Source organism: Strix uralensis, chromosome 20 (genome assembly GCF_047716275.1).
Source record: "Strix uralensis isolate ZFMK-TIS-50842 chromosome 20, bStrUra1, whole genome shotgun sequence".
In the NCBI taxonomy this organism is placed as follows: domain Eukaryota; kingdom Metazoa; phylum Chordata; class Aves; order Strigiformes; family Strigidae; genus Strix; species Strix uralensis.
Window position 1 is genome coordinate 8,950,409 of NC_133991.1, and position 19,106 is coordinate 8,969,514.

General features: G+C 41.9%; 1 protein-coding gene across 1 annotated transcript in view; it reads left to right on the forward strand.

The window, feature by feature from the left end:
• EFCAB5 (EF-hand calcium binding domain 5) overlaps window positions 1–18,873 on the forward strand; it is a 42,737-nt gene extending 23,864 nt beyond the window's left edge. Inside the window, exons 9-22 of the mRNA XM_074890486.1 lie at window positions 1,490–1,589; window positions 2,303–3,190; window positions 4,560–4,652; window positions 5,060–5,274; window positions 6,477–6,633; window positions 9,968–10,257; window positions 11,117–11,289; window positions 12,030–12,258; window positions 12,995–13,147; window positions 14,405–14,508; window positions 15,299–15,552; window positions 16,133–16,362; window positions 16,562–16,658; window positions 18,159–18,873. Coding sequence (XP_074746587.1) covers window positions 1,490–1,589; window positions 2,303–3,190; window positions 4,560–4,652; window positions 5,060–5,274; window positions 6,477–6,633; window positions 9,968–10,257; window positions 11,117–11,289; window positions 12,030–12,258; window positions 12,995–13,147; window positions 14,405–14,508; window positions 15,299–15,552; window positions 16,133–16,362; window positions 16,562–16,658; window positions 18,159–18,310 — 3,135 coding nt within the window. The 3' untranslated portion in view covers window positions 18,311–18,873. The remainder of the gene's footprint in view (window positions 1–1,489; window positions 1,590–2,302; window positions 3,191–4,559; window positions 4,653–5,059; window positions 5,275–6,476; window positions 6,634–9,967; window positions 10,258–11,116; window positions 11,290–12,029; window positions 12,259–12,994; window positions 13,148–14,404; window positions 14,509–15,298; window positions 15,553–16,132; window positions 16,363–16,561; window positions 16,659–18,158) is intronic.
• Window positions 18,874–19,106: the final 233 nt, after the last annotated feature.

Sequence of the window (19,106 nt, forward strand, 5' to 3'; positions counted from 1 at the left end):
ATATTCAACTGAAAAACAGAGTATAAAGATATGTTTGCATGGGAGCATGCAGGATATTTGTATATTAATGTCAAGAAGATGAAGATACTGGGAATCGGGGCCTATATCTTGTAAGTTTAGGGACAGATTATGTGATAACATTTGTTGTTCCAAACCCACACATGGCTGAAATTCACCGTAATTTCCAGCATTTTTTTACCAGCAGGAATTAAGTAACAGGAGTGTGAAAACTGGACTGGACGATAGGTTACATTTCAGTTCTGATCCTTTCCTCAGGATTTGCAAAAGCTTTCAATTCCGTTTAGAGGAAAGATGTTGCAGTATCAGAAAATGTGATTTATTCACTTAATTTTCAGTACTAGCTTCCTTGGGAGACACTTCACCAAGTGATGGGTATCTCTGTTGTTTTCAGATCCTCTGTTCCTAAACATTGATGCCATTAATTATGGTTTTAGAATATAAACAATGTGGTCATCCTGAGCTCATTTCCAGAAAAGGGCAGCAAACTTCTTCATTTATTTCTTCATCCTAAGGGCAAGAAAGGTTCACAAAGAATTAAAAGCTTGGTGAATCTTACATTTTGTGGTCTTTAAGAGCAAAATGTGGAAAGGAAATCAATAATTCAGTTGGAAAGCTACTTGCTGCAAATAATGAATTTAAGTAAATCTGTTCTCTAATTAACTACTGTGTTTCACTAAAGGGAGGGAGATTACAAAGGTGGCAGGACTTAAATAATGACAACAGGAGTTAATCATAAAATGGAAAACTTGCAATCATTTAGATTCATTTTACTTTTTAAACTCAAAATTTCCTGATTGAAATGACCCATTTAATTGTCTTCTCCTGGTTTTATTGTCTGTATATACTCACCCTGAGCAACAAGGATGTAATAAACTCTGTATGTTCCTCTGTGCTGGAACTACGGATACCTCTCTCACCTCTGTGGTCAGATGTGTATGAATCTTTAAAGGAAGTTAGGGAGGTTGTCATAATAGCTCAGATTTTTGGACTAATTATTTTCCCAGGCCGTTGCCAATACATAATGCTTCAAAGGAAATGATGGGGCACAAAACCAAACTACAATGTGCAGTCACTAACATAATATAGCACAGGCCATAATAGGTGAAAATTCTTTCATAGTCAGGCATTCAATATCTGTCCTGAAAGTGTGAAATGTTGAAGCTTTGATCTTTACATGAAGAACTCCCTTGGCAAAAGTGGTTACAATCATCCAACTGTAATTTGCCAAGAATAAGCAAGAGGACGTGCCTGCAAAGAGTATGAGGAGTTCCAGCTAAGGGCAGACAAGAAATTTTTGCTTCTATGAAATAAATTATCTTCTTTGAAATTTGTACTGATGTTCTGGTAATAGATAATTTTCAGTCACAGATAATTCTTAGCTAATGGTGCCTTTGTAGTGCTGAAAATGTTGATGTAAATTCTAAGAATCACAGGAAAAAACCCCAATAATTGTAATCTTTTTATCTAGGTTGGTCTCTTAGACAGACAAAAAATACTTGCCCTACTGGTAGACTTCTATGACAGAAGCCCTGTGATTGCCAAGAGGGGATTCTGTAACCCAAGACAGTGTAAGTATAGGGGATGTTTCAATTGTGGTTTAAACACTAGGAGGCCACATGGTGTTATATCATTCATATATATTTTATAATTGTTACCAGAAATGGACAGAGCCTAAAAAAGGACCTAAATGAATACTGTGACCTATACACCATAATTTGCAAACATGTTTTGCAAACTGTGATGCAATGTTCAGAAATACTTCAGCATCCAAAACTTTTCCTTCCTACAAAATTCTGAAGTACTTTTTGGAAGTAGGGTTAAAGAAGGACTTCCCCCAAAACATTGTTCTTTCTTACTGGTCAATATTATTAATTAAATTTGTGTTTACACTAAAAATTTCTGCAGGAACTTGGAAAGATAAAGAAAAAAACACAGAGAATCATCTACATGACAGTAAAATATTTTTAAGATATTGGACATTAATTAATTGCTAATATCAAATGCAAGTCAAATTACAGCTTTCCTTCTTAGTATGAAGAATTATGAAACATTTATTTCAAAAGAAATATGGTGTAATACACAATAACAAATGCAGTTCTCTGCAGGCAAAGACATTATTCTGAAGTTTGGTGTTTCTGAGATGCATGTTTGCAGAAGGTTCCTTTTGATAGTTTATGTTTGCTTGGGAACACCTATTTTCTTTTAAAACTTTCTTATGCAATATTAAAGAACATAAAATTAATGGAAACTATCAACTTATCAATATTTTTTTCTGTTTTAGGGCCAATAATTGAGCTGCAAGACATTGAGCTTATGGATTTATGGGGAGCCCTTGATGACCAGGAAGTTTGTGAGGAACTCAGGGAAAAGTTAGTTTTGTCTCAAACAGGAATTTCTGAGGGAGAGATTTTAGCATGTGGACCTGTAGATGATAATAAACAAGGCACATCTAGAGTGAAAACTAGTGTCAGAGAAGGTCTTTTTGTACAAATGGGCATGAGTGAAGCTGAGGCTGGAGGAACTTCTAAGGAAGAAAACCAAGCAGCAGAATCAAGTGATGCTGAAGTGAGAAGGGAAGGTGAGGATGCTGCATCCGCAGCAAAAAGCACTGATTTTGAAGCTAGTGATTTGGATGGAAATACAATACATAGTGAAAAATCCAGTTTCCGTGAAGCCATCAAAACTGAGAGGCAAACTGAGTCTGCAAGTGCAGACAGACAGGAGGAAGCTTTCCCAGGATCGGCCTCTACTGGGTACAGTCTCAGCAGAGATGGAGAACCTAGATCTGAAAAACAGGTGGAGGAAGAGCAATTTAGCCTGGGTAGAGACCCTGACACAGAAACAAATAGGGAAGAAGATTATAGTATCTGGGACAGAGAACCTGGCTCAGAAGGGCAAGTTAGTCAGGAGGAAGACAACTGGATTGCAGAGACAACCAACACAACTTCAGGACCAACACCTGAAGCTATAACTGTGACCTCAGAAGACAGAGCAGTGGCAGACATGGATGTCACTGCTTCAGAACAGGGTGCTCCTGTTGCAGAGGTTGTGAAAGAAACTCCTGCAAGAAAAGAGAGTTTTTCTAGGCAGCATGGCAGTCAGTTTGGCCAACAGACAAGCTCAGAGACAAGACTGCAGGATGAGGACCTTCTGCAAGACCAGGGTAAAGGTAAAGCATTCTCCTTTCTTCTGGCAGACTTTAACCTTTTCCAACATATACATTTGGACTGGTTTAACCATAGGCATGTTTTTAATCCAGTTCAAAACTGTTGAAAGCATGTGAGTGATTTCTGAATACACAAGACCATAAGCTTTGATATCTTCTCAGCATGGTGTTTTCTGCCAAGGTTTCAGAGGGTGTTCCTCTCACAGGACAGCAGGTGACTTTGCTGGTGATCTGTATTCAAGGCACTGAGCAGACACTTTAATTCAAGTAGGGACTCTCTGAAGCAGCAGCATTTTTATAATAAGGAGAAACTTTATGTTCTGTTTCACTCTGCAATATTAGTATAGCAAGACAGGAGCCTGAGCACGTTTAAAATAGAAATGACTTTTAATGATTTTTAGACTGTGATTGCCCATAGGGAGATATATTATGAGATCTTTTATTTTAATCTCTCACCATGATTCCAAAGGAATATCATACTTCCTAATTGTGTACAAAGATCCTTGTTGTAGGAAGGCTGTGGTTGGGCAACTGTGTGTTTCATAAGAGGTACTTTCTTAAACATAGTAGAAGGACCAATTTCCTTGCTAGCGCTCTGTGAGTACACCCTTGTATCTCACAGTTTAAAACGCTGCAAGAACTGGGTCTACATACCAGAGCAGTCTAGTGGCAGACTGTAGAGCTGATGGTACAGCCCACTGGTACCTACAGCTTTCTGTGGTTAACTTCCAGTACACAGCACTAACCTGCCATCCAGCTGGTCCCTGCACGTGCATCCTGCATTGTTTGGGGCATGCAGTACTTCCATCTTCAGAGCAGATTCCCACCTTCACAGAATCTCACAGTTTCTCACAGAAATGATGGTCTGGTGGTATGATGCTCTTTGAGAGAAAGGTGAATGGAAGCCACAAGTCTGAGTATCATTTTGAACCTATCTTTGAAAAAAATTTATCTTATTACTCTTGCTAAAAGGGGTGTTTGTAGCTGGGCTTAAGAAATGTAACATTCACCAGGTGAATTTCAGGAAGCAGTATTTCCAAACAGTAAAAATAAATAGCTACTGATAACAAGGGTAACTCCAGAGACACAGAGGTAAATTTTACATACCAATCAGCAGGGTGCTCAGACTAGTAAGCGCTGGTTCACAGATTTCTTTTTAAAATTGCGGATCCAGCACACTCAGACAGACAGAATTCTCCAGCTGAAGCTAGCCAGGAGGTACCCTGGTCAGGTGACCGCTCATGTCAACTCTTTTCATCCACTTTAGAAAATATAGCTTGGATATATGTATTTAAAGGCTTTTAGAGGAGCTGTATTTTGTGTCTTTTTTAAAAGCTTATATCATTACAAATTATATTTTATCCATCACCAGGTGACCTTCTGACTTGTGACTTAAGCTGCAGGTATAGAAGCTCTGAAGAGAGAACTCCAGAGGACTGGACGTGTGAGAACACCAGATTTCCAGGTATTTGGTCACAAAATTGTGTGTTTGCTTGGGCACATAGCAGCTGGCAGTGTCTGCAGACATGCCAGTACTGCTGTGAGCTGAAAGTTTTGGCAAAAAACCAAACACTAATTCCTGAAGCTGACTTCGAGGTAGGAACAGTGTCGTCTTTGTCTCAGAAGGTCACTTGCTGTGTAACAGTAATTTCAGCTCACCCGTATTCAGTGATTTGACCTGGTTGTATGATAGCATCCATGCTAGACCGGAGCATAAATCTGAGGAGATACTATTAGAAAAGTATAAGCAGATTAAGACCTTTAGTCAGCATGGAGTCAGTCCGTATTCAGACATAATTTCACTGTATAGGAAGTGCAGGATTCAGGACTGTGTTGATAGCTGCCATGTGGACTGTGCTTTCTGCCTTTCAGACTTGCATCCCATCATGGCAGACATTCAGAACCTTTGGGCTTCTCGTACTAGGAGCGCCTTTGATGAAAGCTGCCTCAACCTGCCACAGTTTGTACAGCTCATGGAGACATTTGTTGGTGAAGACACTTCTCTGCCTACTGTGGAGAGGCTTATTGCATTTATCAAAGAAGAATACAAACAGACAGAAGAGGAAAAAATGGAACAACTAGAAAAGGTAAATATTGATAAGTTTTGTTGATCTCATGTCCAAACAAAAACCAAGCAAATGCCTACAGGCACTGACAAAGCCAACTTTAATCTCATGCTGGCAGAGCTATTCACTTGCAGCCTTGCATCCTTTATTTCTTCAAGAGACCTTTTACCCCTTTGTTTTCATATGGATCCTCCCTTCCTAGCCCTTAGCTCTAGAAGTGATGACAGACTCGTTCTATAAGAAGTTGTCTGTTCTAGAGCCGGACTCAGCGAGACAGGAGGTTGATAGTTAATTGTGAAAGAGCTCAAAACATTCCATTCTGCTTATTCACCTTTATAATAGCCGAGACCTGATCTCTGACCTACTGCACTGGCATGTACATTTGGGCAGGATTATAAAACAAGTGTGTTTGGTTATGCTATGTGCATGGCTGTATGTGAATGTGCACATGCTTCTTTGTGTTTAAGTTACAAGGTGCTCTGGCCATGTGGTGAAAAAACATATTCCCCTTCAGCAATATCCTCATGCACAGCATCAGGGTGCCCCAAATCACTTCAGAGTACAAATATATTTCGTGGTGGCTCTGTCTGCAGTAGCCTCTCTAGCTGCATTTTCCTCAGACCTCTTTCTAGTTTCCCTCTGTGCTGCTGACCTAATTTGGATGAGATATTGGATCTGACGGCTCTGCTGTCCTCACACTGAACACAACACACGCTGCCAGTATTTTGGCCTTTGAGAGATTTCCACTCCAGCCATTTATCACTGTACGCTGTGCAAGGACTGGGTTTAAAGGACAAATTGTACGTGCATTTGCTTGGAGCCCACGTGCTTCAGGACAGCACCAGCAAAATAACAATGTATAATACAAACTGTCACATCTTTGGGTGTTACTAAAAAGGTTGTGGTTAGTTCTTGCTGGGAAGACATTTGTATTCTGGGAAACCTGCACTTACCTGAGTTGATCTCACCTTAGATCCAGGACACGCCTCATTTGTTGCCTGGGAAATAACCCTCTGCAGTGCCGATTCTGCCTGGTAAAACTGAACCGTCAGCTGTGTTTAGTGTTTCCAAACATTCCCCAGGTTTAATGATTTATGTCCAGGTCTGAGCTGTGCACTTACAATTTGGCCTAACCCACAGGAAATACTGTATTTTCCATATTTGTGTAGACACTGAGCATCAGTGTCCAGGAATTCTCAAAGACTGGCTGTTCTCTGCTGTAGGTTCACCGCATCTCTCACTTGGCCCAACGGAAACTGCTTCTGGAGGCACTTTTCGCAAAGTGGGACAACAACGCATCTGGGTTTCTGGACCTGGAAGAGGTGGATGCTGTTCTAAGCACATTCAATGAAGGGATGGAAAAAGAGGCCTTGATGAAGGGTAAGGAAACAGCTCTGCTCTGAGAGAACAATGTCAACACACTAGGCCTTAAAACATTCAACGACAGTGCTAAGGAAGTTGTTGGCAAGCACTGGTCATATTTTGGTTTTGTAAGCTGTCATAAGCATACATGGTATAATGTATAAAATGAAAAGTAACAGTTATCCAGACTGACTCATTAATGCATAGCTCCATCCCCTCCTCCCGTGGCAAGGTAGCCCAATGCTTTCATGACATTGTGATGTGTTGAAAAATTATTTCAGCTGTAACATGCAATGTATACTTGTGATATGGCAGTGAAAAACACATGTAAAGCCTGAGGACATGTTTACACTTTTAGTCTTGCCTATCAGTGTTATCCAGCTATTTTCAACAGCTACATTTTACTGTGCTGTCTGCAGGAATCTATCTCATAGGAGGCAACAGCAGTTTTCCTGATGGGTCTCAAACAGCCTTTAGCAATCCACACTGTTGCACAGCTCTCATGGATTAGGTAGTAAGTTCAAGTCTCACTTCTCTGTTCGTTTCTCCAAATAAACTTCGCAAATTTGGTCCTTGACAGACTAGACTTGGGTCAGACAGAAGTGCTGCAGGTTCACCTGGCCCTGTCTGGTGGCCTCATACATACGAACATGTGGGCATTAGGTGTTCTCAGATACTGTATTAGTGACTAAGAACATGTCTGCATGTGTGCTTGGGTGGAGAGGACTGGTTTATTCATCTCCATGCTCATTTTCATGTTGCTTGTTCTGCTGCACACTACTAAATCGCTCATTTTGGCAACCACCACAATCTCTTTATCCTTTAGCTCACTTGAGGCAGCTGGAGGGGTGGGGAGCGCACCGGCATGCTACAGTTAATAGTCTCTAGGCTGCACAGCCACGGAAGAAACTGGCAGTTTACAGCTCTCTTGTATTCAAAGCATGCCAGAACACACTACAGAAATATGGAAGAACATAGGCCCTTCCATGAAGGGCTCATAAACTAAAGGACAAATAAATAGAAAGATAGCATAGCAAAATCAATACCACCTACAAGCAATATAAAACTATTTCTAGCAGCTTCAACATAATCTCTCAAAGACATCATGGAACGAGCAGGTTTGGGGGAAGGGCTCACAGACATTGCACTCCTGGATGAAAATGCAGAATGAAAAGTGGGTAGAATTATTTTATTTTCCTTGTAAGTGAAAAGTGTAACGTTACAGATATAATGGGGAAAATAATTCTTCACGCTGTGGCTCAGTAATGAAGGAACCGATCACGCCATGTTTAACTTCATGTGTATTTCTTTATTCATCTTTCTTCACAGAGAGGAGAAAGTGGAGATGCAAATCCAAACATTTTTATACCATCAAAACTTTCTCCATCCTAGTTCTGCCAGAAAATCCAAAATTAAATGAAAAAATACTGAATGTTCTTTAGATGATGGGCAGGATAAGACAGCATTAGCAGTCAGCTCCACCATGATTGGGGCCAGTTAGTACTTGCTGCTTCCACAACTAAAATCGGTGATAAAATGCCCCCTGACTTCTGTGGGGGAAGGAGGAGGCTTTTAGCTCCCATAAACATCCGTGTCTTGGGTGCACTGGGATGCAATCAGGGCAGCTCCCTGCCTGTGCATCATTAATCAAAGCATTTTCTATTACACTGTCCTTATAGCTCACTGTATGTATCGATCACAAAATACTCCCTGCTTAACAGCAAAGTCACACTTCGACCTATATATCTTTGCTCGCTTAGTTTGCTAGTCGGTAGCGGCTTGACAATCACTCCCTTTCCTTTACTTCTTCGGGTCCAACAGGATTTGAAATCAGGATGCATCAAAAATGATGAAAGTGTTAGTCATGGCAGTGCTCAGGAGAGGCCCTGCCAGGAGCCTGATCAGGCAAGCAGAGCTTGGGCAGAGCTCCCGATGAATTCCGGCTTTCCAAAGCCAGGGAGCTGCCTGCAACTTCCAGAGACTGTGCAAGAGCACCCCCGTGAGCCCAGAGCTGTGGCGTGGGGAGCAGCGGCAGCAGCTCTTGGAGGAACCGGCCCAGGGCTTCAACAACCCTGTTGGACTGCCTGCTGATTTAAGTAACACCTGAATAGAAACCGATGGGGTACATTCACATCTTCAAGCTCAGTCTGTTCGGATTACAGCTCTAAAATGAGTCTTACTTGTCTTCAGGACTTCTGGGCAAATTGGAAGTTTGTGAACGAGAGTGAGTAGATACAAGAAAGCAATTCTTGGGAATCATAATTTGACCCTTGTGGCATTCCTCATTCCTCCTTCCTCCACGCAAAAGGAAACTCTGCCAGACCTTTCTACTGCAGCTTATTTGCCTGTACTTGGGCCAGCTCAGCTGCAACCTCTAGGACATGTGAAAAAGGGGACTGGGGCACAGCTCTGCTCTCTGGCTTTGTGCAAGATGGGAAGGAGCAGCCTCCATGCAGTCATCTTTACTCCTTCACTCCCCTGAGAGCCAACAGGCATCACATCACTGGTTTAGGTGGTTTTCATACTCATTTATTCTTCTAAACTCTGTATTTCTTATAAAAGCTCTCTTGCTCCTTTTGCTCCACATCTACATCCCTTGGTGCAGTACAGGTGACTCCAAAGCACTGTTGTCCCGACCTCTGTGTGACTTCAATAGAGCTTTTGTTTTCTTTGCTCTTCATTTAATGAGATTTAGCACAATGCAGACGTTATTTCAATAATTCATTAAAGGCACCTAAAGAAGGATAATTAAAAATGATAGTTACTTTGGAAGGCCTCAAAAGGAAAATGTAATGTCTGCAAAGTATGGTACATAATGGAAAATCCGGGAACATGAGTGATCTGTGAAATCTGTAGACTCTGGCCTTCACATTTTTAATGGGATTGATGAATAGTTTTTCCGTAAGGACCCAACTACTATTACTGTACACAGAATGTCTACCTGCAGCCCAGCCCCACCAGCCCTGCAAGTGTCCACGAAATTTTGTTCTGATGTGGAGATACCTCTGATTTTTGCTAACTCCAAGCAGCTTTCCTATTTTCCATTGACCTTTATTGTTCAGGTATGTTGCAGAGATATGAAAGGCGCACAGGAGCAATGCTGTGCAGGTTTCTTTCTCGGTAGGTGAGAAAATAGGCATCTAGAGGAAAGGTGCATCCAGTCTTGAAGCTGGAGATTACCTGTCGTGATGACAACTTAAATTTAGGAGACAGCTAGAAGAAACCCAGAATGATGGACTAGAGCACTCCACCCAAAGTCAGTTTAGGGCTTGATTCATATTTTACACAAGAAAAGCAGATTTTTTTTATTCAAATAAAGTGTCCCTGTCTTGTTTTCTGTTTCTTCTACTAGCAAGGAAACACCTTTGCTCCCGTTACCCACAGCTGAGCAGAGTGGGGAAGCTATCCGCAAAGGCATTCCAGACTTTCCTTGAGTTAGTTGCTTCTGAGTTCCCTGACAATGAGCATGAAACTATTGATAATTTGGTGGAATTTCTGAGCACAAGTGTGGAACGAAGTCGCATGGAGTGCCTGCAAAGCTTAGCCAGGAGGAAATGGCTGCACAGTATCCAGCAAGCAGCTGAGACCAGCGGAGCAAGCATGGAACCCCTTTACAAAGCAGTGTTTAAGGCCCTCTCCCAGGTATGCATCCCAGGGAGCACAAGAGTTGTGTTGGGATTGTGACACTGATTTCAAACCCTGGTGCATTTGAGTGGAACCTGCAGGTAGCATGGGAAGCTGGTCTGAGGCTGGGTTCCTTGTGCTTTTCTGCACTTAGCTGATGTTCAGGAGAGCCCATGGAAAGAGCCACAGCCCTGCAATACAAGAATTCTTGTCCATGGTCTGCCAATACAGAATGCATTTCATGGATACTTATGTCTCACTTTCTGAAGATCAAATCTGGTAATCCATAGTTCTAGTTTTGGAGCTTCTGAAATGAAACACACCAGCCTTAGTTTGGGACAAAGATGGTTAATCTGTAGTGGAGATACACATTAATTTTTAACCTGCAGCTGCAACTTTAGATGTTTGTCCTCACCATTAAAGCCCTCCTCAAAGAAAAACTTCTCTCATAGTAGCTGAAGTGGTCTTACAATATTTAGGTTTGTAAATGTAGCAACTCTGGCACTTGTTTGTCTGATTTTTCCAAAGGAATTTTCTATTGGAGAAGAAATCCATAGGAGTTTTGCTTAGGCACATTATAATTAGGGATTATTTTTATATGAACTGCTCTCCATTAGCAGCAGGAAAAAAGAAATTCATTTTCCTTGCCAATCAAAATACCAAGTGTTTTTGCTTGTAACGGAGCGTACCGGTCACACGCGATCACAGCATAGGCACACATAGGCACATACATGTCATGCAGTTGGTGCGTGACATACAAAATCAGTCACCCAGATCAGCATCTCAGCAAAAAATGAGACAAGTGCTAAGTACATGAAATAAGTGTAATGGCCAATGGCTAATGTACATAATGCAGTGGGAAACATTTGGTTGCTAGGATGCAGAAGCCCATGGGGATAACAAGAAGATCAGTGCGTATATTGCCCTTTTGGAAGAGAACCAGCTCTCACCAGAGCGGGGACAGATTCTCCTACACTATGTGGCATGTACCGCAGATGATGCTCCGTATGTTCTAAACCAGATACTGTACAGAGACATGAAAGGAGTAAGGTAAGAAAAGCTGCAAATAACTGTTCCTTTTTTTTCCAAAATATTTGGAATGTAGGGTTACCAGGCAGTGTTTGGGGTGCACTGGAAACAGAGGTTGATAGAGCACTCCAGAGAGGAAATCTCCACAGGGACTGTTGTGGAATGATTCATTATCATATACATGCCCATACACTTTGCATAGTCTACTTAGAAATGCTCTGTTTGGGATTTCATTCCTTTCCTTGGGGACATTAGCTCACGGTCTAATAAATCTCATCCTTTAGCAAATGTCTATTGCATTGGGCCTACATTTTCTTCTTTAAAAATTAATTCCCTTACACCAGTTTACATCCACGGGATATTTTTTGAGAACAATGCCTTTCCTTCCCTAGTGTTTACACTATAAACAGCTTTCATGCCTACTAGTTGTTGTTTCCAAAAGCTAGACATATTTGTTTCTTTAAGTATTGCTTCTTCTAACCTATTAAATGTAACTGCTGCTTGCTTCTGTATTCCTTTTCATTACATTCATTAGTTGATGTTTTTAAAATGTCCTAAGGATGAAAACTGCCTTATTTATTACCACTGTCTTTGGGATGCAAGTGGTAAATGTGGTATTTCTGGGTGTGGTCAGAGTAAGGAGCTAACACCTTCCTTCTCTGATGTCAAAAAGCAGGGAGAGATCAAAGCTGCAGTATTTATGGCTTTGCTAAAGGTTTTCTGCTACTCTTAACAAATCCACTCATAAGTTTACTTTTCAGCTTTGCAGCTGTTGAAGAGGGAAAGCCAATCCATGTTCCAAGAGTTGAGCTCCACGGAAATATCCACTTCTGGAACTACGACCGCCCAGTGGAGGAGAGAAAAGGTTCACTCCTGGTACTGCCATTGCACAATGCTCGCTGGAGAGTCTTTGGCATTCTAGGACTGGACACTCTTCGGGACCAGTGTGAGAAAACCATCTTTCTGACCCATGAGATCAGTTTCTATCAGGTGGGCACCACCAGAAAGCAGTTTGTTAGACCACTCTTCAATAAACTGTGTAGGGACCATGTGAATTTTAGATGTTCATTCTGAGTAAACGTAAGATGTGCAACTAAGAAGAGAACTGTGGGCGCCTTTTTACTGTATATGGTGAAAGTGCTGTGAGCAGAACACTTTATCAATCTTACTGATTAGCACCTTATCTGTAATTGATTATGAGATATCACTTCATCAACAATTTATTTAAGATTCTCCTGACTAGTAAATTAATAGCACTTTTGTGCAAAGCCCAAAGATAGTAGATTTTATTTCCTGAAGCTCTGGACCTCATATTTGAGTTTGTTTCCATAAAGTGGCATGAAACCTTACTTTTTACAGAGGTGGAATAATTATAAGCCACAGCAGTCCGGATTTCTTCAGGATGCTCTTTAGCATCAGCCTCATTGTGGATGCATCATCTGGGCAGCAGGGAGCGCAGCAAGCCAACATTACCAGTCAATTTGGCTATGTCTACTAAAAAACAACTTTGTCTAGTTTAGGACTTGGCTGTGACCCGAGTACTCTGGCGCTTTACAGCATTATTTGATAAGGGACATTCCACAGTCACTCTTCAGCTTTACAAGTTCTGATTAACGTAACTTGTTACAACCATTTTGCTTCGTTTTGCTGCGTGAATGTTTCCCCAGCTTTTTTCCCCAAATCATATGAAACTGTCTGGCTCATTTGGAGGATTCTGCTTTCACAGGGAGTTTCTCATGCATTCAGCAAAGCCTACCACCATATCTGCACACTGGAAAATGTTCTACAAATGACTGTTACTGCTCTGGACTGGTTGTATCCCAGGGCACCCAGCATCCACGCTGTAGTTATGTACCTGGTGGAGCCTGGCAAAGACAAGGTAAGCAGATCACTGCAGTGGAAAGGCCTGTAATATTCAGGGGATGAAAGGCTGCTGTAGTGAGAACATGCCATTGCTAGCTGCCTGTGATTTCCCAGTGGTTTTATCACAAAAATTGAAGCCTGCCTGAGATTCTCGTGCCTGCCTGAACAACAAAAGGGCTACAAAGGTAGAGAGGGAAGTTATCCTCTGTAAAGGAGGCCACTCTTCATTCTTTTCATTCTCCCATGTAAAACAATTCAAAAGCTCTGCTAGTATAGCCCCTTCTCCATGGGAAAAGGGAATATTCTCCTACTTCAGTGCTCACAGCTGCATAGCAACCAATAGAGCAAAACCCCTCATCCATCCATCCATCCATCCATCCATCCATCCATCCATCCATCCATCCATCCATCCATAGGTTAGCCAACACTGCAAGCCCCTGCTAAAGCTTTGCTGTCTGGGACCTCCACAAAGGGAGATGTTCTTCTGTGGAAATTCTATGCGTGTCAAAATTACGGTATTTTATAGGAAAAAAAAATATCCTAGCTACTATATTAGCTCTTCATTCTGAACTAATGTCAGCCGCCAAGATGTAAATACAACTCAGGAAGTGGCTGCTTCCTGATTAGCTAGGTTGGAAAGGCAGCCCCCCTCCCTGCAGATCATATTGCAGTTGTTCAGCAGACACTCGGGCCCTGGGAAGCTTGTCATTTCACATACAAGTGAGTCAAGAAGATGGAAAGTGTATGCAATATTTAGGACTGATCCCGTGTCATCACAAAGTCTGCATGACATCTGCTGTAGCCATAATTCAGCTGCTTCCTCTGATAAGCATGGTTTATGTTGGCAGCTTTCTGGTCATTCCACTGCACTGTTCCCTTGTTAGCTGCCTGATAGCCAGGTCATTTGCTCCCCTCGATGCTTTTCATGTGTCAAGGCACACTGACACAAATATGACATGAGAAAGAGGACTGCAAGAGGATGGGAAAAAGAAGGGAAACCTCTTCTTGGCCTGTGGGTGTCCCTCAGTGCGGAGCCTGAGGTGGATTAAACAGTCTGGCTGAGGGAGGTCCAGGGCACATTCTTTATGCATCTTGAGCAACACACTCTGGGAATAAAACCAAGCATTGCTGGGAGATGTCTTTAAACCATCCCAATGCACTTGAACATACATAGGAGTTTCCTTTAAGAAATAAACAATTTCCTCCCTCTCCAAGCTTTGAAATGGCTGTTCCTTTCTTGGATGCAGCTAAACCTGCCTTTTCTCTCTGGCAGATACAGGACTATGCTCTGCGCAAGATGATTACTATAGATAAAGCAGGACAAAAAGAAATTCATAGCTCTCCTGTTGTTCTCCTCAGGAAAGAAAACCTCTTAAGGTAGGTTCCAGCACCTGCAATCGAACTAGTTACTTCTGGTCCTAGACTCCAGTCTGGATCAGGCATGAACCGGGTTACTTAAAGCCCACGGTAATGCAGCCCTCCAAGAGTGTCTGGCTGTAGCTCTCTCACTGTCAAAGCTTCTGGTGAGTTTGCATGTGAATTAGGAAGGGGTGAGGAGTGTTTTCTCTTTGAGTTCAGGCCTGCAAAAACTTAACTTCTGACTTAATGCTTACCAACTGAGCTGCCAAACAAGCTCTACCTCTGCTGTGAAAGGTTTGCAGGATTAGGGCCTACACTGAACCATTTTGCTCTTCAGAATAATCTGGTCACATTAGTCTCACTTCATTCAACTACCTGCTTACTTCCACTGCCAAGATCCTCTTCTAGGCATATCATCCTTGTCGTCAAAGTTGGTTGAGCAGCCATTTGCTGTTCCAGTAGATGTTTTTACTCTTTATAAAACTCTGTAGAACAACTGTTAATGCAGTTATAAACAGGAAATTGTTTTTAAAACAAGGTTTGTTAAATTCTTATGATTTTCAGTAATTGCTTTGGCTAAGCAATACTGTGTTCCACAATGATATTTTCTCCTTTTTGTGTGGCTTGAATGGTACTTAACGCTGCGCATATTTCAGTTCAAGGAAATCAACAATGATTTAGTAATGTAATACCTTTGTTTTATCAACAAGAGATGAATGGCATCTTACTAAAAGAAGCTAAATAAATTGCCAAAAGAATCTGGAATGGTAAAGTCTAGTCCATTTTCCTCTCTTTGCTCTCATTTCAGAGATTACCTGTTTAAGTGCATAGAGAGTTCAGAGGTCATTCGCACTTCTGTCTGTGGAGTACACCACACTGCAGTACCTCTCCGTGACCTATCAGGACAAGCTCTTGGCATATTTGATATCAGCATTGGACACCACCAGAAATTACCACCTCAAGAACACAAAGACCTGCAAAAAATGCTAAAGATGGCCCAAGCTGCCTGCTCTGAGATACTGAAGATGTCTTTAGAGGAAACAGAACCAACCTATGGAATGGGTATCGTGCATACAGAGCCAAGATAGGTTTCTTAGGGGTGAAATTAGGAATCCCAGTGAAACCGCATCTAAAGTATCATTCCTACAAGTATGGAAAGCAAATACAAACCTTTGGTACATGCAAACTACTCCTGAGCAAACCTAAGTGCTTAGCAGAGTACAGTTAAACAGAATGTTTGGATTTTGACTGGTTTACAGGGTATTTTGTGCCCAAGTCCCACTGAAATCGAAAGTGTGAAGCAAGGTGCTTTGTTGCCTCCAGGGATCTAGCACGTCCTCCTCAGAACTGTCCCAACTAAGATCTGAAGCATTTGAATGTCACAGTTACAGCATTACCTGCATGCCTGAACCCTTCATGGTCTCAGGACCTCTGCTTGTCCCTGAGGCAAGTTTTGTCTCCTTCTCAAGCATATACCCATTTTTAAAAGTTTCATAGGATACTTGGGCTGTATACAAATAAATCAGTCAAGGAGACAAAGAGTTAATCATAAGGAGGGCAGAGCCTTTCAGTCAATAACATAAGTCTTGTGTAGCAGATGTTTCTGAGCTTTTGATTTGCTGAGGTTTGCTTTTGATTCCAGAGGCTGAACATGTGGCAGATTTGAGGCATGCAGGGATTCTGTTCCACCAGTTCATGCTACAGGACCTGCGTGAGTGTGTCCAGAAACTCGATGCTGAGAGCTTTGCTGAAATAAAGAGCTATGTAGAACCGCCAGCTCTGGTACACAACATAGTTAAGGCTGTGCTGTTCCTTCTCCATCCAAACTGGAAGGGCTCAGAGACAACTGAGAACTGGAGTCAGTGTAAACTGGTGAGACTTCAAAATGTTGAGACTTTGTTTTCTGTTCTTCCTCCCCCAAGAAGATGTTAGTGGAATTTGCCAAGGGTGAATGGGCAGTGAAATAATTCATTACCTACAGATTTCCTATACGCTTGTCTTAGCCATCTTTAATTCTGTAACCCTCTCAAGGTTTTCACTGCTACCTGACTCTTTGTTCTCTGCACTGCAGAAACTTGATGATAATTTGATTCAGGAGATTTATTGCTTTGATCCAACTGCTGCATCTGTGCAAGTTCAAGCAGAGCTGCTGCTGGACTGCATCACTGGTAAATATCATAAACTAATTGTGAGATTACCAGACACGGCTCAGCAATGAAACAGTGTCAGTGGCAACCTTCAACTGAGTGCTTTTAAGGTCCTTACTTCAGAAATTAACTTTGATTTTACAACAGATTAAACAGCAGATAAAGGGTACTAAATAGCTGCAGTCTTTTTTGGTCAATAAAAGCCAACCTGTTAAATTTAGAATCAAAATTCACTGCCTTAAGGAAAGGGTTGCAGATCAGCTTTGAAACCTACCAGAACAAGTGATCTCATTGTAAATCCCCAGATAAACACATTAAGAATGATGGCTCTTTTGGCAAGTAATATGTAAAGACATATTAATAATGATGGTTCTTTTGGCAAGGAAATCTACTTCAGACCTCCGTGCCCTGCCTGAGGAACTGACCCAGCTCCAAACAGCAACACAACTGTTGGAGGACAGTTTGAGCCCTCCTCTTTGTAAACACCATCTGCCAGGAACTTAATATACTCACTGGCCGTATACAGGAGCTGGTTTTCAGACTGTCTTTCCCTCCTTTAATGAATGTGAGCTTTTTTGGAGCCAGAGCAGTCAAGAGGCTATTATATTTGCAATATCTCTGCAAGAGAAATTACAGTTGGTTTTGCTGAGATCTCTCCCTTGATGATCTAATGCCAGACTAAGAGGCCTGTGAAAAATCAAATGTGGACAAGACTTGTTAATTTAGCTGGGGATATTTATCAACAGTACCTTGCCTACTGATGAACAGTGAACACTTAATGCGGTCACAGTTCCTTTTCATGTGTTCTCCTCATATATATTAAACTAATTCACTGGAAAGAATGAAGCAGGCCTAGGGCATCCAGTCTTCCTCCCGTTAGGGATGCAGATGTAACTAGAAAGAATACAGCTTTGGCAAACTGCTGGTGGGCTACAGAAGGTTGGTTTCCCAGGATAGAACTTATTCTGAGAGAGTCGTGTCAGACTGGTGGTGTGAATACAGATATAACTCACAAGGAATTCCTTTAAAATGAACATCGCTGTTCGCACATGGTGTATGTTGGATAATGGCCATATGTTCCATGTGCTGTAATACAGAACAGAGCACAAAACAACCTAGTCTCTATCGACATTAATGGTATGATTCTGTGGTGACCTCTAATAGCATTTAGTAAAACAGCTCTGAAAGATATTACTCTTAAATCAAATCTGAGCTTGGAAAAAAAGAGCACTTTTCTCATTACATTTTTAATTATCAAATGTTTAGCATTGAAATATGGCAGAGCACTTTGTACAACAGGGGACCTGCCACAAGATAAATTACAATAAAAAAGCAGCATTCCTCTGATTGACCGTCACTGTCACAATGCTGTGTGCTTCTCAAAGCATCACCATTTTCCAGGGTGAAATTACTGGACTCGGGGAAAGCTCCTCTGATGGGATGATCTTCTGTTCAGTCTTATAGCAACACTGGTCACAGTTTTGACTTGGCTTTTGGAGTTACAGCTCTTCTTTGTTTCAGGTGTACCTCGAGCAGCGGTGTGGCCGCACGGCTCCGTCCCAGCCGAGTACCTGCACCACTGGGTACACACCTGCCTGTCGCTAGCAGAGATCACCAAGAGCCTGCACAGTAAAAAACCCCATCTTCAGCCTCTTTTTGGCACCAAATTCTAGTGTGCCTCTAATTAAGTCTCTTAATTCCTCATCTAACCTTAGTGATTCTGGTATTCGACATCTTTTATTAAATTAACTGTTGCTTTTTTATTTTTTATGCATCGCTACTAGGTATTTGTTGTTAAGATGGTAGGAAGTCTGCTAGGGATTATTAAGAAAAAGCAATAAAACATTAAAGGGAACAATTTTGCTAATGCAGCTATGAAATCTTAGAAGTTAGATTAAAAGTTTTTGTGGTTTTTATTAATTCTGGGGTAAAAAGAGAGGCAGGGATGAGTTGACTACCAAGCTACAATGCTCATTAATGATACAGCAAAAATTTTCAAGCTGCAGTCTCCTTATTTTTAGGAATAATTTTAAGTAAAGGTTGTTAATCAGCATTTTGTCAAGTTCTGAATGTGTTGCAGAAAAGCCCTACACTTTTAATATAGCAAAAAAAAGCTTTCTTATTGGGATAAACCTTGAGATTACAGCCAACTGCACTGTCGGTAGCAAGATTTCATCTTTCCAATAACGTTTCTTTCAGCAGAGTAACTTTTTTAATAAAATTTTGGGAAATTAAACTCCTCTTTATTTCTTTTAGCTGGCAACAAGCGACGTCTCCACGTAGGTGATGACAGGGGCAGGGTGGCTTCTCCCTGACGCGGGGAGGGCGCCTCCGGGCCTTGCCCGCCTCAGGGCCTTGCCCGCCGGCGGGCCCACGCGGGCCCTCGTGCCCGGCCACCGGCAGCAGCGGCCGCCGCCGTGAGGAGCCGCCGCCGCCCTCGGCCCGGCCCGACCCGGCCCGGCCCGGCCC